The 23,648-nt window shown below is 44.9% G+C and overlaps 1 protein-coding gene across 1 annotated transcript in view; it reads left to right on the top strand.

The window, feature by feature from the left end:
- Positions 1–23,648, top strand: part of FDFT1 (farnesyl-diphosphate farnesyltransferase 1) — a 258,645-nt gene that overhangs the window by 16,143 nt on the left and 218,854 nt on the right. Inside the window, exon 2 of the mRNA XM_069605736.1 lies at positions 9,882–9,979. Coding sequence (XP_069461837.1) covers positions 9,882–9,979 — 98 coding nt within the window. The remainder of the gene's footprint in view (positions 1–9,881; positions 9,980–23,648) is intronic.

A 23,648-nucleotide genomic window follows, 5' to 3' on the forward strand; every position in this document is an offset into this window, starting at 1 on the left:
TCTCTGCAATCAGGGTATTCAGTGGTTAAGTCTCTTTTCTATAAAAAGTCTCTTGCCGCTTGTGACCTGATGTATTACAAAAAAGAATAAACAAAAGTTCCTTTCTGCTTGTACCTTGGGTGATGCCTTTCACCCTTGGATCCCCCTCTTCAGGGCTCAGATCCCTTCTCGAATGTTAGCTTCCCTCAATCAGGTTCACTACTGCTTTCAACACATTTTGTTTCTATGACCTTCACAAATCTTAATGCCCTTTTGAACAGTTCACTGTGGACAATTCCTCAGCCGGGTTCACTCTTGTCAACACACTGTACTTCAGGGCTTTAGACTTCGCCCCCATTTATTGCCAATCTTGTCAATCATATCTTTTGTTATTCAACTCTTGCGATGCGGAATTCACTTCCCTTTGATTCACAATCATCTTTCAGTCAAAGAATTTCGACTGTGCTGAGGATTTTACAAGATCCCTGAATGACCACTTTGACCCCTTCTCACCTTTCCTAAGGCCTTCTGGTAATGGTAGTTTCAACAATCGGGTATTCGCCCAGAGTTTCCTAAGTGAGCATCCACATGGTGCTGGACTTCTCTGTTGCTGGTTTTCCCCCTTTTGATATCAACAGTTCTTTATAACTTTTCACAGTTCAATAAGCTGTTCGCTACTTTTGTTCAACACAGTTCGGTTTCTCATCGGTTCTCCCCTAGACTCACCAGCTGTGATGAACTGTTCAGCTTTCTTCTCTCTGGAGTCAAGGTTGGTACCACGGAGACAAGCGTCTCTTCCCGGCTTGGTTATCGGCGGAGGATGGTCTCATGTACCGTTGACATCTGCTGCAACACAAGCTGGCTATTGTTCGCGGTCTTACTATTCCTTCTGCTTAGGTTTCATGGGCATTGGTCGGAAAGGGCAAGGTCGCTTCTCTCCTTGTCACCCTCTCGGTATGCGCCGTCTTTCTCCTCCTCTTGAACTGCTGTGCTGAGTGAGCTTTGACGTTGTGCGGTCTGCTTTGCTCTTATATTGTGCTCTTGTGCACCACCTTTTATCCCTGTGAGGAAGGGAAAGGGCCGCCTGGTTGCCTGACCCTGCCTGACCCTGGTGTTGGGACATGTCCGGTAAATGGCTCGAGTATTAGTCCATCATCCTTCGCTATATGCGAAAGTGTTTGCGTCGGAAAAGGGGGGGTAGTGTGTTTGTAGGTAGGTAGGTTGGGGAAAAGGTGTTATGAGAAGGGGAATACCGGGTCTCACCCATCAGCGTCCGACTTCCACTCCCCAAGGACCTCCCATCCAGGTGATCCTGCTTCACTGGTCCACCCCGAGGAACTGGCTCCAGTCGATGGCCGAGTCGTGGCCAGCTGGATGACAGACCCCTGGGGATTAGTCGAGGAGACACCTTCAAGTTTCTCAAATACCCTTGCTCCATGGAATGTAGCCACACTTGTTTCACAGGGGAACCGGGAAAGAAAATTACATTTCCCTGTTTTTTTCCTTTTTGGTGTTCCACAGTGAAACAATAGGGTTGTAGGTCTAGAAACCATTGCATGACCTGAGGGATAGAGTGTTTGCGTTGGTTAATCCAAACTAGGGGTGAGTGATCTGTAATTTCGTCCTAAGAGGTACTATCTAAAATGGATTATGGCCCATTTGATGGCCAGGGCTTCTAGCTCTAATACAGAATAGTTTATTCCTGTGGGAACAGTTTGCAGCTGGTGAATAATATGGGGTGTTCCAATCCATCCGGAACCTGGGATAGGACTGCTCCTAACCCTGTAAGGGAGGCATCCGTTTGTAACATGAACTCTTTAGAAAAGTCGACTACCTTTTAGGATTGGGTTCTGGCACAGAGTTTGTTTCAGGTTGTTGTAGCATATCTCATCCTCTTCATTCCAATGAAGTTTCTGGGGTTTGGCATTCTTAGGTTTATCTGTTAGCTGGACTGTTTTATCCGAAAGTTTGGGGATAAACCTACTGTAATATCCTATTAACCCCAAAAAAGCTCTAAGATCTCTTTGGTCTTAGGGGTTGGTGTATCTAAGACAGCTTTTACCTTCTAATGTTGGCTTTGTACATTCCCATTCCCTACGAAGAAGCCTAGGTATTTTACGGCTGATTGGGCAAACGGCGCCTAGCTGGGTTTGCAGTTAGGCCAGCTTTTCTGAGGACTTTCATGATGGTATAAAGATGGAAGAGATGGTCCTCCCGGGTCTTACTATAAATGACGATATAGTCAATGTAAGCTCCAGAGAAAACAGAGTAGGGTTGTAAAATTTGATCCATGAGCGGTTGGAAAGTGGTTGGCGCAATGTGTAAGCCTAAAGGCAGGACGATAAATAGAAATAGTCCCAGAGACGTTGAGAACGCATTTTTAAAAAAAAGTGGCAGCCAGTTTTCTGACATGGGTAAGAGGATTCGTACTTTCTGTCCTGTGGAGAATGATCTTAAATTTGCTTCTTTCTCATAAGTGGATTTTTGTTGGCTGTGAGCCTTTTCCATATGTGTGCAAACCAAACCTCGGACCAATTTCATGTTTTCTTGCATTCTGGTGGTGGTTTGCAAGATGGGAATGGGAGCATACACTCGTTCTTCCCAGGTTTCCTGGAGCATGTCCAGAACATCTCTGGGCTCTCTACCGTACAGCAATTCGAAGGGGGGCCACCTGAATGACAGACCCCCAGGGACTAGTCGGGAAGACATTTTCAGGTTTCTCACAGTAGCAGTAGGCAAACTGCATGCTTTTTTCTTTAAACAAATATGCAGATTTGGAGCTCTCGTGTCCTTTGCAGTAAGTCCCATCTTCTTTACTGTATGCCATTTAGAAATCCTGTAAATCTGTTGCTTTTCATTTTATTAAGTCATACCTATGAGCACCAGAAGGCAATATGATGCGAGCCTGACATCCAGGAAAAGCTGAATATTTAATTCCTCATATGAGGCAATCACAGAAGTCTTTTAGTCATTGTTTCATAGGACCACAATAAAAATGCCATTCCGCATAAAGTGGTGAGCATATTTTTATGTCAGCCGAGCAGACACACGACCAACTAGTCTGCATTGTTAGGTTTAAAACAAGTTTGATGTTAAAGTATTTTTTATTTTTTGTATTAATTGACTGCATTATATCGAACCTTTCAAAGTTAACAAACAAGCACATTTTACCCAATAAAATTAAGTGTCACATTTCATCTTTTGTTTGGTTGTTTGATTTCCCTGGGCGAGGTTTAGAACAGTTTCTTCTAGGAATTTCATTGTAGTTAGGATCAACAACATATTTCCTCCAAGACAGAGCAGATCCCACCATTCTAGAGCAGATAGAGATGGTGTTTTTTTCACTAACTCTGCTAGGTGTATTGTTCTGCTGTCACGGAGCTGTTTGCATTCCGTTGTCACGTGGAATAGAGATTCTATCGTTGCAAAATGGACACCAGTGTTTGTGTCCTCTGTTGACTTCTGTATTGGAGAACTTCAGCCGTGGGTTAAGTCGAAATCGCAAACGCAGAAATAAATCTCTGTATTGTTGTGATGGAAATTTTGACAAATGGGGAGGCACAGTGTTTAAGCAATCGCCTTTTCAAATTGTGAGTAATGGACAGTTTATATTTAAGTCTCTGGTCTTGAGTTGGTATCCAGTCATATTCTTTTATTCTCTTTTTGACTGCTTTAGGGTTGAGGATCAGCGTGTTAAGTGTTGTTCCGATGGGCTCTAGCCAAATGGCGCAGGTCTGTTCCCATTCTTGTATTATCTGGCCGGTGCTCGGTTTCCCTGAATTTCAGAGAATGTTCAGTGCTTGGACGTCATTAGTCATTATGGCTTTCCTGTAAAGGGATATAGCTTTCCAACGTACAGTGGATTGCATTGATTGGAGTCCAAACTCTTATCTGAGCAAAGCTAATGGCAGGCTGTTCGGCACTACTCTCCAGAATATGCCCTCCAGGATATCCCAGGTTTGTCATGGTAGAGATAGAGCTGGCTCTGCTCTGTATGAAATTATTGCCAATACCTTTTGTTTGTATAATGTTATCACTGGTGTTATCGTGTAGGCTCCGTAACGCCACCTAAGCTAATAAGCACTTGCTTTTGTTTGCAACACAGTGTTCCATTCTGCATCATTTCTTGATTGTTGAAGAGCACTCCCAAATATGTTACTGAGTTACCTTTTTCGATCTTTTCCTCTGCTAGTTTCCACGTGAAGCTTCCATTTTTTTCTGTGGCCATTTTGCACAGCTTGCCAATTCCATAATGTACGTTTTTTGAACATTTATCTTTAAGTCGTTATGAAAGGTATATTGTAGAAAGTTGTTCAATCTGTGCTGTAGGCCTATCAGATTTGTATCAATGAGGACCAGGTCGTCTGCGTAGAGGAACCCGTGGACACCTTTGTCTTGAATTTTCGGTGGAAAGGCTGTGACCTCCTTTTGAGTGAATTGCATGTCAAATATGTATATATTGAATGGCATCGCTGCTAGCGGGCAGCCCTGTTTAAATCCGCAATGTGTGTATATTTGCTTCATCACTTCGCCGTTCTTTGATAATCTCACTTCAGTCGTGGTGTCATGGCCATGATCGCCTGCAGGAGGTCCTTTGGGCATCCCCATGTCTCTAGTTTGTTCCATAGCTTCTCGCTAATGACGCAGTCGAATGCCTGCTCCAGGTCAATGAAGGCTAGGTAATAGCATGTTTTTTGTTTAATGGCTTGGAGTTTTAGTATGTTTAAAATGAAAAGATTTAAGGATGTGCCAACTCCCTTCAGAAAACCGGGTTGTCTGCTATTGAGCTTGCCGCTGCCAATTGCCCATTTGTTGAGATGACGTAGAAGAACGCATCCAAATATTTTGTCTATTATATCTAGAAGGGCTATCGGTCGATAATTCTGCAGATCTTCTCTGTTCCCTTTTTTGAAAATGGGGATTATAATTGCACGCTTCCAGGACGATGGAATCACTCTTGAGTGTTTTTATCTAGTTAAAGAGAAGGAATATAAATTCTCCCCAATATTCGCTATGGTCTGTCAGCATTTTATTTGTCAGGCCGTCGAGGCCTCTGGTGCGGCATGAATTAAATTTCTTGATTGCGATTTTGATATCCAAGAGTGAACACTCAAAAGACCACGGTCCTTTGATTATTGGACTGCATCCTTCTGTAGCCGTGCATGCTGAGGCAAAAAGCTTTGTGAAATGTGTTATCCGTGATTCCTCTGATACGCTTGAGGTTTGTACGGCTAGTTGGAACCTGCCGTCATTCTTAATAAGCTCCCATGGCCCTCTGGTGTTTTTATTTCCATGGCCATTAGCGTTGATTCTGCGTCTTGTTGGGCCCTCATCGCTTTAGGTACAATTAGCCCATTTTTTCTCCTAGTTTTTTAATTGCTCGTACATTCCTGGATTTTTATCTGCATACATTTTTCCTGAGGTCTTTCCGAAGCAGTTTTTTGGCTTCAGTGACTTGTGGGTTGTTCAGATGCCGGGACTCGGGGAAGTGGGGCCGGCAGGGGGGCTTCTTGATGTATGAGGTACTATGATCTTTAAAGCACTCTAGGATCCATGTGTATTCCGAGCTGTCCGTATTCTTTTTAATATGTCTGTCTAGTGTGTTAGTTATATTGGCGATATCTTCGGCTTATAAGCATAGTCTATTTCTTCCTTGTCCAACCTGCAATTTGCAGTCGAACGTGTTTGCATGACTCATAGTTAGAAGCATGCAGGTTATTTCAAGGAGATTGTGATTGCTGGTTGGCATCTGTCTAATTTTGAACTTTTATATTACTTGCAGTAGATTTAGGGATGCAAATGCGTGATCTATGTAGGCCAAAGATCCTCCTTTTGTCTCATGTGTGCCTTCCCGGTAGATCTCCTGTAGTCTGCGCATTCAACATGTCTAAGTCACGATTTGAAGTTGCAACTATCCATCTGTGTGCGTTGTTGATTAACGACTCTTTGTTGATGATCAGTCTGGTCGTCTATGAGCCGCATGTTTAAATCACCACACACTAGGATTTGAGGGGTCATTTTTTGTCTAGTCGGGAGGCGTCCACAAGTTCCATTATTTGGTCAACAAATTGATCATAACTGAACTTGTCCACACTATTATACAGATTGCAAATGGTCATTTTTATGGTCCCACAACTGTTATCTGTGGTTTTTCCAACTGACAACAGTTGTACGTGGGGGTTCGGGTTCTGGACGTTTTTCACAAATAATCTCTGGCATCTTCTCACGAGGGTCGGCAGGCCTGAAAAGGGTCTACCTCTTCTTTTTTTAGCATGGTTCAAGTAGCAGTCGTAGCCATCACACACAGGAGTGTCTCTCAGCCAGGTTTCCTGGAAACATAGTATGTCATATGTCTCTAGCCACGGGATTCGACTATTAAAGAGATGCAAGAAACCTTGTGTGTTCCACGAGCAAATCATCAAACAATCCCTCACTCGCAGATCTTAACTCTAATGTTTTTTTAGAGATGATGGCATTAGCGCCTTTGCCGGCCAGCACCAGTCTTCGTCTTTATGTGCTGTGTTATCACTCACAGTTTGTTGAAAATAGGTAGTTGAGTGAGCCGTGGATTGCGTTATGCTAATTCTTAATGGCATGTAGTTTGTCATCTCTGGTCGTTTTTTGTTATGTGTCGGTAATGCTGTAGCAGGTGACTGTTTTTTGTGGGGCGAGCATTGACTCTTCGGTCCGGTGGCATCCGGTTTTGTCAGTCTGTACATTGTAGTTTGATGTTTCAAAACCCAAATGTGGGATGTCCTCAGCTCGCTTTAGCAACGCCTCTTTCACTAGAATAGAATTCAGGTGAAGCACAACCCAGTCCATTCTTGTTTTGTTAATGAATTGTACGATTATTTTTATGTTGTCTGTTGTTATGTATCTCTGGTAAGGACTGTGGTGGAGGAGCTGCAGGACAGATCTCCGGTTTAGGATGAAGCAGTCATTCTCTTGGAGGATTTGTTCCACGACTATTAAGTTAGTTTTTGTTGGACCTGTCCCATCTCTCTGTTTGTGTAGAAGTATCCAGGGACTCCTTGGGCTCATTCTTTGAAGGGGGCGGTGTGAGAACCCCATTTTTAATTCTCCTTCCACTCTCTTCCAAAGTCACAAAACCAACTCTGTGGTTGGAGCCCTGGGGCAATCTCCTAGCTTTCTCAAATGGTTTTACAGGCGGAGGGTGTGGGGGGGACACTTCTTTTTTTCTGAAGGTCGACGTGAGCAGTTGAACGTTTCAGAGGGTCATGGTTCTGCCTGTTGGAGATCCTCTCTATTTTTATGATCGTCTTGGTCTAGTGAACAATCAGAAATCAGGCTCATTGTGTAGTTGTTTTTGACAAATACCACATCTTGGTCAACGACACAAGTGGACTGAGCGATTGTGGTCAAATTGGCCTTATGTTTTGTCACATCATTCAGGTTTCTGTTGGATGGTGAAATTCTTATGTTTCTTAGAAAAGTGCACGAGCCATTTGTTGTTGTTGATTTTTGGTTTTTATTTGCCTGTTGTCGACTGGGTTTGGTAGGCAAGGTTGGGATCCTCTTATTAGTTATATTGCTAAAGATTGCAAATTGTTTGTCTCCTGTTTTGGCCCACGTTTGGTCGGTATCTGGAAGATGTTGGCTTGTTGTCGATAACGACGGTGGTACATCGGGTATTTCAGTTGCTTGTAGGATCGAGATGTCACTGGGGGGGGGGGTCTTTCTCGATGCGATCCTTGGGTGTTGATAGGACGTATGGTGATGGCGGTACTCTTTAAGTTGGTCTCTTGGTTGTAGACCGATTCAAGTATAAATGTTACTCCAGGCGGCGCGTCCTGTTCAGTTGGAGAGATGGTCTGTATTATCAATATCTAAATGTATCACGTTGGGTTGTGATCTTGGTTACCTCTTTTTCACAACATCAACCTTTTAAACCTAACAATGCAGACTAGTCCGTCTTGTCTCTGCTTGGCTAACATAAACACATGCTCCCCATTTTATGCAGAATGGCATATTTTATTGATGTTCTACGTATTTACTTTGGAATGGGAATAGATTTAGGGGCTTTGAAATACTAATGGGCCTGGTCCAGTGAGCTGTGACTGGACACAGTAATGGGCTGGTACAACTCATAATTTCACACGTTGCATAGCCTGCAATACAATACATGCCAAATGGGCTGCTTAAAATAAATGGGATAGGTAGTGGGTAAATAACCTTCTGCCTGTGAAGACGTGGTGGGACAGACGACCCGAAAAAACAATTAGGACAGCGGCTGAATTTTGATTTTATATTTCAAAGAAGCAGCCTTTTTTAGGGACCATTCTGTACATAAGTAAGAACCTCTACAGGGGCTTCAAGTTTGGCTGCTTCAGGCATCCAGACCCTTGTTCCCCAGAGCAATCATTATTTGTGTGGGTCCATTCCCCAGGCCCAAATAACCTGGCTCCTATGGGTATGGGGACTGTAACGCAGCAGAAGGACATTCTGCTATTGCTATTGAAGAACTCAGAATAGCAATAATATAAATGAGTTGTGTTGTATTGGAGGAGAGCTACATAGGAAATTATTGAAAACGAATGTATCTGATTTTAACACGCGCACACTTCTAGTCCCAATTAATGTTTAAAAAAGATGCACGTAAAAGTGTGTAATAGTTTTCTGCAAATCCTGGCCACGTGCTAAATTGATAATTGTCGACACAACTTTTATGATGGATCCTAAATAAAGTCGTTCCATTTGTACCTGTGTAATTGTCCTGCAGCTTAAACCTATTTTAAGGCACGCATCGCGTGTATAACCTGTGCTACATCTGCTTTGGTGCATTTGTTTGTTTGTTTGATTTTTGAATCCGTAGAAATGTGCAAAAAGCATCAACTTCGACTAGCCCTTATTTATTGTTTTGGCGCCCTGTAGTAGTAATTCATGTTTTAAGCAACGGGGTTTGCAACCTGAGACTGATGTTTTGGACTGCAACTCCCATCATCTCTCTCCGCTGACTATGCTGGGCCGGGCTGATGGTAGCTGTAGTGCAACGCATGTGGCCAGCCCAAAGCAATTCACAGTGCGGATAATGGCTTCATTTTTTTTAAAAAAGAATCCCCTTTTCACCAGCTGAAGAGTATTCTCCTGGTAGAAGTTATGCTACACGACCGTAGCGTTTGTTTCAAATGTGACGAGCGGATTAACGGGGAGTGGTTTGAGCAAGGTTCGTTTTCGTATTTAATGGTTTTGCTTTGACATTGCATGTTTCTGTGGTATGTAACTTGTGTTTTTTGTAATCTGATTTAATTATAAGTTTATACATATAAAAAAAAAAAAAGCCCAGAGAAAGAAATGAACCGCAAATGATAGCAGCACTCCGTACTATCGCAGTGTAGCATTTCGTTCCTGCTTGGCTTCCGTGTTGTCTGGACACGTGCTGCTCGTTTGCTGACACCAGCACACAGATAGTTAACTACTTTCCTGGTCAGCCTCCAGGCTCGGTTCGATGTCAACATTCTGCTTCAGGGGGCGGGGAAGGGGTTTGTTAACTTGCTTGGAGAAGGGTGTGCATGCATGCTTCGCTTCTCACCCCAGGGCCCCTGAAGGTGGCCAGTTTGTGTCTGCGCCCACACACCCCGAGTTCCTAGGAGGCAATGGGGGCCACTGCGCTGCGGGCTTGGCACGTTACAGTGGGCGTCTGAGGCCTACAGAGCGCTTCCATTGAAGGGCTCATGGCTTGCGCCAACGGTAAAGTAGCAGTGTCCCTCTTCAAGCGCTCCTTGGCCCTTTCACCTGCGCAGAAGCCCAGCAACCAGCGGTCTCTGCTCTGCATGAACCGGCTGCAGGAGCGGGGGCTGAAGGAGAGCAGGGTTCTGCAGAAATGTGTGCCTCTGCCAGCGGTCTCGGCCTCCCGATTTCACCCTGCCACTTTTTTCTACCAGGACTCTATGAGGGACAGCCTGAAAGTCTGCTACAAGTACTTGAACGAGACGAGTCGGAGCTTTGCAGCGGTGATCCAGGCGCTGGACGGCGAGCTGCGGTGAGTGTTCTAACCTGCCTGCTCTTAAGTGCTGTGCTGCAGCAAGAGCTGCGATTGTACGTACTTTTGTTTTGTTTATGTCACACAGGTTAAAAAGTATGTGATAGTTTTGTGGAACTCTGACACTTTCTTTTGTCGATGGCCATCGTGGAACCTTGTTTTTTGTTTGCTTTAGGTATGTGATTAATCTATATTATTTGTAGAGGAAAAAAGGTACTGCCGAGCACGTTTTCAGGTTGATGTCTTTTTTAAAGTTCATCACTATATCATAAGGTCCAACTAGCAGGTACCATAATCACGTTAAGAATAGTCACATATAGACTATATGTGACTATTCTTAACTTGGACCTTTAATTAGCTCCGTTTTCCGGAATGGTGGTAATGATTTCCTTTACTCGTTGGAGTTTACTTTGGCAGTTTGTTATCAATTCCATCCATCCGCTACATGAAGCTGGCTGTATAAGGTCACCAGTTCGAATCCCAGCCCAGGTGGATACAATTCGTGATATTGGGCTGTGTTCAGTAACACCCGTTCCTTGCAGTGGCCCAAGGCCACGTAACTGTGGAGAAAAGTAATCATTTGTTCCCTTACAGTTCTGAATGCACAGTGCAACAAAATAATGGTGGTAATTTGAGCCAGCAGCATGTAGCTGCTGCGTACTTCCCAGCAGGCGCTCAATGCCCAGCAGTCTGAGGAATCACAGCATTCCACAGCGCAGCTGTGATGTGCTCTGCGACATTGCTTGGCATGGGTGTTTGTTAGGCCAGTCTCTTATGCAACTCTGTAGGCCAGTCCATTGCATCAGAGTAACAAAAAGAAAGTGCAGTATTGGAGAGGTAACATGTGTCCAGTTTTTTCTCTCTCTCTCCTATGAATCGCTGACCAAAGCCATGCACTACTTCTACATAAACACACTGCATTAAAACTATTCTGATGCATACACACCAAATAAGGAAACAAAAAAATAAAACAAAAACATTATCAAATTAAGACAATTGACTGTCTTAACTCATCTAAAGCCATTCATTCACTGTACTGCATTGTATAAACACCCCTACTATCAGCCATTATCCAGGGTGCATCTAAAACAACAAAAACAGTAATAAGGACACGTCCCTCCCTTTCTAGCTCTGATCATCCCTGTCACTCTAATATCCAGCACCACCCCTTTCATGTGTCTGTCATTTTTGTGTGCACTGTTCAAGTCAGTCAATCTTTCTCTTACTTTCCAGTATATGGTCAGCTTGTAGCACCTCCCATTCCCTAGGTGCAACCGCAGACAGTGTCAGCAACAACTTGTCAGTGCTTGTCATATTTTAACCAAATAGCATCTTGCATGGTGAATACCTGGTTGCTGACCACTCTCTCGCTTGTAGGCTATAGAGAACAAACAGCCAGTCTTCCCACTGAGTGCCTTTCACATCCATCTGCTTGACGTCTTCTTCCTTCTTCCTTCTTCTCCTCCCCCCCCCAGGCCATCTGTCGGGCACCAATACTTTGTCTTGCCCTTTCTCTGCATTGATATATTGCATGTTTTGTTTATCCTCTTCTTTCTGATTGGCCAGGAGCCGCTCACCTTTCCTTTTGACACTCCTTCTTGCTCTTCTGTAGGATAATCTTCACCACTTCAAGCTGTGGGCCCTCCACCACATACCACTCCTTATCTTCTATGGATGCCATTAGCTGTGGCTGTAGGTCATTGTCAGGTGTCACGGGCCACTCTTGCTCAGTTGCAGTTACCTTCTTTCTTCCCAGAGCCAACACCACTGATTGCCATTCATCATACTGTGCCCCCCCGACCCCCAAACACAAAGCAAAGGAGTCATGCTAACCCCTTCTTTATATGTGGGCCTGTCCATGTCCTTCTCTGGTGCGCATGACCTGAAGCTTCCTGTTGTGTTTTGACTATCTCTGACATGCATTCGCCTGACAATATTTTGTTCACTGCCCCGTCTAAGCTGCACACTGCAGTCACCCGTTCATCTGAAATCCAGTTTATTTCTTGACCCTTCGTCCGGGCATGTCTCCCCCCGCACCCGCTAAGGCTGTCAGGACCCTGTTTGTGTGTGTTAGAATGTGGGTGGGACTCCTAGTAGCTGCCATCACCACAACAAATGGGAATCTGTACCCTGCCGCTTTCTCCCTGCAAGCACCTATTGGCCAAATCTGTAATTGCACCCCTTTTTTCCAATATGTCCTCCCTCCCCTTTGTTGCACACAGTTACCTCCCCCGGTACCCAGCCAGCCCTTGCTTCCCCCTCTCAGAAATATGTAGAACCATCCCTGCAGCATTCTGCATCACCTACCCCGGCCCCCACAGGCACTGGTGCTAGCACCTCACAATCCTGCCCCTCTGTTTGTTCTCCCTCCTCCCACTCCTTCACCAGCACTGCTTTTCTCACTGTCGGCCATTGTCGTCACCTGCATTCAGAATGTATGCCCACCCATGGGTGGACCTTATTTTTTCTTCCACATCACCCTCATTATCTCGCCTGGCAACAGCTACCATATTGTGGCCCTCATGAAAGTTTGTGTAAGCATTATTGCAAAATCTGAGGGTCTCTGATCCCTCCCTATCTTCATCCCCTTTGTGATATATTTGTGCTTTTGCATGTAGTTCAGTACTGTCTCCCCTGTCCCTTACCTGCGGTACCCTTCGTAACTGTTGTTCCTGGGAAACCCCCACCTCCTTATTCCTTTGTACCGACTGGGGGACCACATCCCAATTGTCCACCATGCTCCTCAAACTCTCCAGCAGTGCCTTCGACCCCAATTTATTTATTTTTTAAAAAAGAAATGTTTAATGACGGATCTGCCCCCTCTTGCCTGGTCAGTAGACCGGCATCTGTCATATTGTAACTTTAATCTGTAACTGGTATCTACCCTACTGAAGGTTAACTCAGGCTTCCAACCTGAGACTTCTAACTTGTGCCCTTTACAGCAACGACCCTACGCCCTCCCTCCACGACAGGTGCTCTGACTGTATCGCAGCTGCCAAAGAATTCTCTTCCCTGATTACAGTTCTGTAGTTGCCTTTGCAACCCTGTACTGTATCACTGCAGTACTCTGCAGCACTGTCTTTGTATTATTCATAGAGCCTATGAAGACTCCAGTCACTTAGTCAAGCGCGCAACAGATAAAGCGACACAATTTTCACTTAACCGTTGTATTGTTGTTCACCCCAGTCATGCACATCAGAATGACATAAAAAGAGTAAAATTAAAGAGTAAAAGATTGGGTGACTTAAGGACAAGGACAAATAATCACTAAGTCCAAGCAAAAAGGTCTGGGGTTGACACAGGTCAGGAAGATTATTCACATTTATGAAAATCTTACTTCCTGCTTCCTTTCTCCTTTAAAATTTTATTTAGTTGTGCTCTGGAGCACACATCGGGCACCCACTCTCACTTCCTCCTTTTTTTTTCCTTTTTCTTTTTCTCTGAAGCTTTGACCACAGATCGCTTTCCAAATCAACCCCCAATTGGCCCGGGATCACTAGGGGGCTCTTTCCTTTTTCTCCGAGCCCCCTAGCAAGCACACAGTCGCACTGATTTTATTTAAATGAGCTCCCAGTGGTCTAGGAGCCAGTTGTAGGTAGGGTGAGATGGGGCTCAGTTGCAGGCAAAGTTCCAGAGGAAGACTGTTCAAACAAGTAAGTATTTTACTTTAGAGTTAGTTGAGGGTCCAGGGACTTCAGAGAAGACACCCTAGGAGAATTCCAGCAGTGGGCCTGGGGGAACTGGACAATAGACCTCCCAATCACGGAACACCCCAAAACTGCACAAGAATCACAAGCGACTTGAGGTAAGTAAATACCCAAGCCAGCACAGAAGAAGATTTTGCAGCAGGGGACCCAGCCGCTACATTCCTTGTCAGGGGGACAGAAGACTGGACCCTGGGTGGGCTTTTTCAGCAGAGATCGGCACTGAATGCTTCAGTCAAGGGTTTCTTTGTGGCCAGACACGGCTCTGTGATTTGGCACCTTTTCAGGAGCACAGAAGACAACAGAATATCGCTGGTCGGATTCTCGTGTTTGCAAGGTCCAACACTCTGAGTTGACTTTTCAGACTCGATTCACATCTCTGGAGGTCCAGCAGGATGCCCACAAAGTTTCTGCAAGATTTGGAATTCGGAAGACTGTGCACCCCACAATGGCTTGAGGTCCCAGAGTATTGGGGTATTGCAGCCCCGCATGGTTGCAGCACGACGTGGGATGGCTCAAAATGAAGGTCTTCTTGAATAGTCTAGTGGGTCTCGCCAGGCTCTGGGTTGGGGTCGCCGTGTTCAGAGTCCTCAGGTCAATTGGAAGGAAGGTTAACAGCAGGCTCCGGTTACACAGAAGGCTCTCCGGTCGCTGGACATCATCCCAGCTGCGTTTTATTCATCATCCTCTTCGATTTTGGTTCCAGTGGTCGACTACTTAATCAGCTTCCAGGATCCGACTTTTATGCAAGAACCCAGCCAATCAAACAACCATGCAACATTCAATCTATGGGTATTGGCAGTCCTTTCCGGACAGCCAACATCCTAGATTGAACTGGATTCTCAGAGTCAGGATGGAAGACAAAGGGGTGTGAAGTTTTGGACTCCTCCCTCGCTTCCTGCCTTCACAGACACTCTGGAGCCTGGGCTGGCTTGACCAAGGTCTACCGCCAAAGATAGTTAACACAAAGGATTTTCACACCCTTGGTGTCGGGGGAAGCAACAAGAAAGGACAGGAAATGCTGAAAGGGCAAAAATAGAAGACTGGGGCCATTTTGGTAAAATGAACACCCATGAGTGCCTTTACCAGGGCTGTGGAAACAGCTGCAGTAAAGGTGTACCAAATTAATAGATGGGTTCACTGTCACCAGCACTTAAAGGTACGTTTGTCCTTGTAACATAAATGTTACATTTAGAATGAGAAGGGGGATACTTAACCCTCACCATAAGGTGGGAGGGTTGCTGGTTTCACCTAATGCAATGTAAAAGGGATTCAAAGATGCTTTCTACCCATGGGAACTGTAGTTCTCACAAGGGTAGGCAGAGAAAGTTAAAAGGGGAGTCCCAAGGGCAACCCAGCAACAATAGGCAGTATGTGGCAAAAGTTGCCAAAGAGGATACAATTTAAAAAGGCACTATGGAGAGTCTTAAAAATGACACCCATATAAAGGGTAAAAGATTCTGTGAGTGTGTAAAAAGGTTCCCACTCACTGAGGTATAAGGAAAAATAATCCACCAGTAAAGTAAAAAGTTCTGGGGTTGACACAGGCCAGGAAGATTTATCATTGCTATGGAAATCAACACTCGCCCCTCCTAAGGAACAGGAGGATCTAATCCTCACCAGGATTGATCGCATGTTTCAGTCATTTAAACTGCTTGCTGAGTCCATCAGCAATCGTTTTGTAACCCTTGCTGTGATACTTTTTAACATTGGTTATCATCTGCTAACAATATGACCCACAAGAACTATTGGGCATATTTCACTTGTCTAAGGTATAGGGGAATCTGATTTAACAGTGTAACATTTTCTGAACCTATAATAGGCTTTTTAAAGGGGTTCTTATAAAGAAATCCTTAGACTTACAGGGGTTCCATGGTTTCTCACCACCTATCTCCCGGGAGCATGTTGGGTCTTTATCTTAGTTGGAGTGGATGTGGCAAAGATTGTACATGCTTCCTCTTAGATCTGGTCTTACTTTGGTTGGGGGGGCCAAGGGAGGAGGGGGGGTTACCTTGGTTAGGGGGTTCCCTCCTAACACTAGTTTAGAATGGGGTCTTGAGCAGAAGATCTCACGGTTTTAAGGTGTTTAATCTTGCACTTATCTTTTCTGGATTTCCACCAGCTTTGAGGATTACCAGTCCTCAAAGGCCTAGATAGGTTTCCAACTTGTCTATCCACCTCTTCCTCAGAAGCAGTGTGGGTCAAAGACTTTACAATTGGAATTGAAATGGTGGCGCATGGTTTAGGTTCCCATTTCCATATTCTAGTTTTAGATTTGCCTTGGTTAGAGGTTGCCCTTCTAACATAAGGACTTACAGTGGGGCCAGCGGTAGAGGATTCTACAGATTTAGAGTTGTCTCTTGAAACAGAAACCTAGCCTGGTCAGTACACCTATCCACCTCTCCTGTAGGAGTAGTTGGAATCACAGGCCTTTTATTAGAAGGCCTAGTAAGAAAGCTGTTCTTGGATTTGTTATAACTCGTTTTGGTTTTCAATTTTTCATGCCTGGAAGTTTCTTTCCGGGCACTCTGAATTAAAGGAGAAAACATAGTTCCTACTTTTCCGGGTTGGCCAAGAACACCTACGGGTATGTACACCCTTCTGTTTTACCTCCACTATAAGTGGATTTTCAGGAGTATCTAGCTTTAGAGTTTTAGGAACAACTTCCACTGTAAGTGGGTTTTCAAGTGGTTCAGCCACTACAAGTATAACTGAAGGGGCCTTTAGTCTAAAGGACATCAACCACACAGGTTGTGTGACCGGAACACCAAGGTTCTTGTCAGCCCTAGGAATTGCCTCGACAGCATTTGGTCGAGGGGCTAGGTTTTGAGTTTCAAGGACCCACTTCACTGTCTGTGAGGTTTCAGCAGGACTTTCTACCTTGCGCTCAGCTGGAGGCAGACTTGCACCAGTGACTGGAACAACGTTTTTTCTATTTATTGTTAATGTCATTTACTTTAAACAATAAACTTTATATATATTTACATAAAATCCAGTTATAGACTATACAAAATATACAGGAGTTCTATCTTGAATAGGATCAATAGGGTGAATCACTTCCACTCTAGGTGGGGCTTCAAGGGGTTCTTTCACCGCACTGTGAACTGAAGGTGGGGGTCACACCAGTGACCTGATTAATGGCATCACACCATATTAGTACTAAGTTTCTAGTGACTAGTTGAACCACTTCCACTATATGTGGTTTTTCAAGAGGTTGTCACCTTAGCGGCAGCTAAAGGGGGATGGGAGGAATGTGACACATGAGTGACCTCTAGCTTTTTGGGCTTAGGGGCTTGTCCCTATTTGAAGTTATTGTTGCTACACCTAAGTGCCTTTCAGAATGGCAGTTACTGCCTTTTTCTCTCTGAGGAGGGGACTCCCAAGGGGACCTCTCTTACTTCAAGGTTAAGAGCCTCAACCTTTTTATAAGGTGGCTCAGCTGAGTCTGAGATCAGTGCTTTTCAACTACACTGTGTGAACAGATTCCTTAAGGGATGATGAGATGGCACTTTTAGACCTAGCTTTGTTCTCATGGTCTCTTAAGGAGTTTCAATATTGTGAAGCTTTCTCCCTGCATCTAGTTGGGTCTTACCCTATCTTGGTTACTTCTTTCAGCTACAATTAAATCAATGATCACTTGGTAGCCTCTCTTGGGAAACCTAAAAAGAACCCAGGGTATTCTATCACTCTCACACAGACCAAACCTTTTACAAGTGAGTTCAAATGTTTTCAGCCATACAGCAATGTCACATTGCATTTCATACTAACTCACCAGTGCTGTGATCTTTTAAATCTCAGGCACAGAAGACCTTAAAAAAGAAGTGTCCAGATGAAAGGGGCCCCTAGGGGTCCCTCACGTCTATGGAAACAAGGCAAGCCACTACACACGATAGATACGCCAGACACGAGGTTGTATTCCCAAAGCTAGGGTTTATTGCAAAGCAAATAGTCTCAGTTGGCCAACTCGGTCTCACGCCCCGCGGCATGCATCTCTAGACCTCGAGGGACGCAAGAGAGTGAATTACGTACATCAGTTACATATATACAAAATGCATATCATACAATCAGCTGCGACATGTTTAACACCCCCCTTTATTGGGTTTCTTTGAACTCGGTGTGATGATTGACACTTTCAACGAATATGACACCTTCAAATATCTATTCTAGTAACAATATGCAATTTTGCAAGTGCAGAGACATCTTTTACTTGTTGAACAGAACACAGAGCTTCTGTTCTTCGAAGCAAGCTGCATACGGGGGAAGAGTCACATTCCAGACCTTGCTATCTATGAGGTGCTATTCGTGTCCTGGGAGCCGACACGCTCTACAGGGCTCGGTAAAGGGGGGGGGGCGTAAGAAGAGCATAACTCAAGCCTTTAGCTGCTTTATTCTAACATATTCTACCATATAACGAGACTTGCTGGCAGCTGTGAAATGATTAAATGCCCTGCGGCTCTGCTTCAAGGCTACATTCGGGAGGGAGCCGGGCATTCCTTCCCGGCGCTGCCTACATTGTGTTTCAACGAACTCTTATTAGCCTCGCGGCCCTGCAGCCTTGTTCTTTCACGTTCAGACAACAATATTAACAGTCGAGCAGTGTAAGCAGAAAATGTGCTGCGAAGCAATTTGAACAGAAAGCAATGAGCAATTGTTAGAAAACAAAATGGCGATCCTTGTTACATCAAAATGGCTGTTCATTGGTAAACTCGGAAACCTGTATTTCTATCGTATCGTGCATGAGACGGTTGGCCCACGGCCACCAAAATACGTTTGCCGTCAATCATGAGAGGTATCCATTTTTCTAGACTGACAGAAACCTGTCTTTGACAGATAGGTTATATCTTCCCTCACTTTCCCAGATCTGCAGTTTTGTGTTTCCACACAAGTTGCCTTTTTATAAAGTTCCAGAGACGTTTCAGAAATCATGGTATGAGGTAAGGTAGAGTCGGTAGAAGGAGAGGGGGGGTGAACTAACATCCTCCTCATCAGAACCCTCATATTCCTCCTCAGAGGAGTTTGGACAGCTGTCTGAACCCTCATCATCCTCACTTTCCTCAATATAGTTAGGAGACACAGGTTCTACAGAGCCATCCTTGTGGTCCCACAACCTTTGTATTAAATGATGCTTACTCCCTTCACAGGCGAGGCCCTTCCTTTTACACATTGTGAACAATCTTTCCATTGCAACATAAAAGTCGTCATAATAGTCATCCTCGGGCCTAAAGCAGACAATCGTGTTGGTTCTTGTGTTAAATACAATAAGTACACTTTACTTTGGCTAAACCAAACCTACTGGATGATTTCTTTTGGACACAAAGTATATCAATAATCGATGTAATGCACTCTACACATAGCCCAGCGCATGCCAATAGTGTTTGGGCAGTTTTTTCTGAAGCCCAACTAAGGGCTTAGTAAAACCATTCAACTGAGGTAGTACAATACTCCACTTTTAGTATAAGGCTGTACCACCCGAGTATAGGGTAGCACAGACCAAGTAAAACTGAGTGTTGGGGTAACCAAGTGAACTGGGGGCTCTACCAATTATTACTAGAGAAATATTGTATCCTTGTCTGCTGCAACAGGTGAATCCCTAGGCTCCCCTGGCCTAGTATAGTAAAAAGAAGAAAGGCAGGGGGACCACCTAAATTGCGCTGACATTTGTTAATGAAAGTGAGGAGAAATATGATGTTGCTCAATAATATTTATTGATAGTAGCCATTCAGAGACCAATGATGTCTAATTCCATGAGCAACAGTATCGATACACAAGGGTGCCCTAGAAAACTAAGCTATAGCGCCAACACGTGTTTCGACCCTTTGGGTCTTTATCAAGGCACAAATGATAAGTGGTGAAAATATATTAGTCTCACATTAGATTTGATAAGATCTTGTTGTTTGAGCCAGATGCCCCTTGATGTAAAAATGTAGACCACTCTTCGAATCGTTAATCAGATTGTTTTCAGGGCAGAGAAAAGATAATAGAGTTGATTGGTTCCACCAACTCAAAGGGAGAAGTCGTCCTTGCAAGAGCTTCTCTGTCGATACGAAAGTGGAGTTTCAGCACAGCGGCAGGGCTTCACCTGGCAAACCAACGGTCCAGGAGTTTCAGCAGGCGTCTTCTTCAAGTTCTCTTCGGATTCCTTTGTCCAGTGGTCGAGACTGCCTTCCAAGCCAAAAGCCTTGCATTTTATGCAGCTTGCTCCCATTCATTCCAGCCTAGCTGTCAGTCACCCAGCAGGGTGGCTGTGCTTGCCGGACAGTCAGCCGGCCAATCACTACAGAGTGCATTTGGGTCTCCTAGGAGACCAAGCACAGAGAGTTTTGAGCGCCTGCCCCACTTCCTGCCCCGCCAGACACCCTGGAGTCGGAGCCGTGTTTCACTCGTGAAGCCCGCCAAAGATAAAAAGAAAAAAGGGACCAATCCTGGTTTGGCGTGCAGAGTAAATCTCAAGAAGGACCTTTCCACAAAGAAATGGTGAAAAAAAGACCAGGGCCATTTTGACAAAAATGGCACCCACGAGTGCTTTAACGTGGCTGCAAACGCAGCCCGCAGTAAAATCCCATAATGGTAGTACAAAAGTAAACCACTGCCACCAGCCATTCATCGAGGAAAGGGTCACATAAAAATGTTACATGAGAAGCTAGACAAAGGGGATACTAATTAACCCCTCCAGCACCCTTTTGTAAGATAGTGTATTTGTATTTATTAAGTTTGTATATAGCGCTTTACACCAAAGCACTGCACATTTTAACAGGATACATTTAACAATAACAAAATAACAGTAGAAGCAAATTACAATTTTGAATCAGACCAACAAAACGGTATGTAGAACAATTAGATAGAAGGGAAGGGGGAGAGAAGTGGAGTAGCGCTAGGAGGAAGGGGAGGATGGGTAGGAGGAGGAGGGAAACGGAAGGGGTGAAGGGTGAGGATGGGGTGGTGGGGGAAGTGGAGGGAGAGGATTAAGGGGAAGAGGGAAATAGTGGGGGAGGGGTAGTGAGGAGGGGAGGGTATCATGGTGGGGAATGGAGTAGGAGAGATTTAAGGGACGTGCGGAATGAGGAAAAGGTAGGAATAGAGCGGATTGAGAGAGGTAAGGAGTTCCTGTGGAGGGGGGGCTAGGAGATGGAAGGAGCTGCAACGGGAGGAGGCACAAGGGGAGGGAGGGACAGTGAGGAGGAAGTGGTCAGCGGAATAAAGGATGCGAGAGGGAGTGTAGAAAGAGAGAAGGGAAGAAAGATAAGGGGGAGCAAGATCATGGAGAGATTTGAAGACTAGGCAGAGAAAATGAAATTTAAGTTGGGAGTGAAAGGGAAGCCAGCCAATGGAGGATAGGGAAGCAGAGATGGAGTCTCGGGAGGATAGGAGACGGAGGGTATGGATGGCAGAATGGTAGATAGATTTGAGGGGGGCTAGATGAGAAGTAGGTAGACCAAAGAGTAAGGAGGAGCAATAGAAGAGGCGAGAGAAGATAAGGGAGGAGATTAAAAGTTTAGTATCATGGAAAGTAAGGGAGGGGCGGATTTTGTGAATATTATAGGGGTGGTAGCGACATGCACGAGAGATGAGAGAGATATAATGGGGGGAAAAAGTGAGAGGAGAGTCGAAGTGAATGCCTAAAATGTGAGCGTGGGGGGAGAAAGTAAGATTAGTGGGAGGAAAATGAATGAAAGGAGGAGGAGCGGGAGGCGGAAGGGAGTTGGAGGGGAAGAAAACGACTTCAGTTTTGTCAGAGTTAAGGGAATGAAAGCGAAAAGACTCCCCAGGAAACAGTAAAAGAGCGGGTGGAGAGGTAAGAGGATAGCCAGTTGAGTACAGAACCTTTTTGAATCCAAAGGAAGAGGGAGTGTTGAGGAGAATGGGGTGATCGACAGTGTCGAAGGCAGCAGAGGGATCAAGAAGAATAAGGACAGAGGCCTGCTTAGAGTCGGGCAGAGAGGAGGGAGTTAAGGATGTAAGTGAGGGCTGTTTCAAGAGTGTTTGGGGCGAAAGCCTCCTGATTGAGAAGCGGGAGGGAGAGAGAGCTTAGTGACAAAGGTTGAGAGCTGCAAGTAGGCGAGGCGCTCAAGAAGTTTAGAGAGGAATGGGAGAAGTGAGATAGGGCGGAAGTTGGAGGTGAGCAGGGGATTAGCAGAAGGTTTCTTCAGAATCGGAATGATTCTGTGTGTGTGCTGGGTCTAGAAAGTTACAAATGTAAGTAAAGTCAATTTCAATTTCTCATGATACCAGAAATGCAGACGCCCCCGCCATGCCTCCCTGGTGCACGACTAGATTGGTCAGCATCACCACTTGCACCTCGTAGTACAAATCGCAGGACGTTGTGCTCCATGCTCCACCCCCAGGCAGTTGCCCCTCCCCAGGACTTCACTTTGGCATCTCCAGGACCACACAAATAGGTCAAATTGTGAGGGATTTAAGAGTTCTGTTTGTGGGCATCTGGCAGTGCAAATAAGATGACCGTTATCCTGGGGGGCGCTAGTGCCCTAAATCTGAGAAGGGTTATTTAGGCATTTCAAGACCACTGCCCTGCTCCCATGGGTTTGTCCTTCGGGGCGGGTGCAGCCCTGCCACTGTTCTATCATTTGCGTTCCTTTCTGGTTCTGTGGCCTGCAACATGAAACTTTAAGGCTTATCTATCAGGCCTGAAGGCTTCTTTGTGTAACTCTCTCGCTGGGAAAGGGAATGTAGTCGTGTTTCTGGCCTCTTGTGATGCGTTGCTACTTTCACTGCAGCATGTTGCAGAATAGGCCTCGCTCTTAATATGGCGGTATGGAGGTGGGGGCCTCCCCAAACTCCCTTGTTTAAAAAAAATAATAATTTTCTTCCACCCCAAAACCATGATTCCTTCTCACAACCCCATTTTAGTTTTTTCCAGAATTAGTTATTTTGGTATTGTTTTTTCATTTATCTTTTCATTTGTTTTGTATTCGATAATTCTGTTGTTTACAGAATAAATTATGTCATGCATGGAATGCATGTTTGTGCTGACATGAATGTTTACCCATGGAGACAGTTGCAGTAAGGAAGCTTGGAAAGGGGTGAGGGGTGGGGGTGGCCAGGGTTGGGGGCACCGGTTGGTCCAATGACTTTAAGAAGATGTTAATTATATATACATACATGAAAACCTACTTGAAGTGTCATGGAGCCTACTTTATTACAGTAGTTGGTAAAAAATCAAATGAGAATCTAAAAACTCCAGAACCACAAATGCAGTGCAGATTCACAGCAAGTAAATATCTCAACTACTTTTTGTCAGTTTTAGAAGTTTAGAAAAGCTTTTCCATACAACCCAACTGGACAAGTTCATCGTTCAGCTCTCACTTTTAAGTGAAAATAATGGGTAAGAACTATCGGTATCCGTGGGGAGCTGCAGACCTAGCCACTTAAACGCTGGCTGGGATTTGGTATACCACCAGACTAGTTTGTGTCCCAGGCCCAACAAGCGGAGGCCTGGAAGAGGAAGATTGCATAGTAGCTGAAAAAGAGGATCACAGTGCTTTTACCTTGGAAATGGTCTGCACAGTAAACCCACAAGGACTGAAGGCTACTGCCAGAAACCAATTTGTTGCCCAAAGACCCCAGGATTGTGCAAATGGTTGCGTCCTATGGAAATGAGCCCCAGCCGAGGATGCAGTGGTTAAAGGAGATAATTGGGTTTACATGTCATGTCTTCAACACCCGATCCAAGGACTGCAGACACCACCCTGTAGACAAAGGAATATGGTTGTCAGGTAGCCAGACTATCGGGAGATCCAGAAGAGATTGGGGATGGTGAACGGCAGGACGTTTGCAGCAGCCACATACCACAGCAACAGCCTTTTGCATGCAGACCAGTAGTGCTCCGGTGGGGGAACAATGACTGAGACCGATGGGACCCTTGATGAAGGACTGAAGACGTCCATGTTAAGTTGTTCAAAGGTAGAGAAGAGTTTGCACAGCGACAACCTGCTAATCTTTTCCGGCAC

Source organism: Ambystoma mexicanum, chromosome 4p, assembly GCF_040938575.1.
Source record: "Ambystoma mexicanum isolate Mex_15411 chromosome 4p, UKY_AmexF1_1, whole genome shotgun sequence".
NCBI lineage: Eukaryota > Metazoa > Chordata > Amphibia > Caudata > Ambystomatidae > Ambystoma > Ambystoma mexicanum.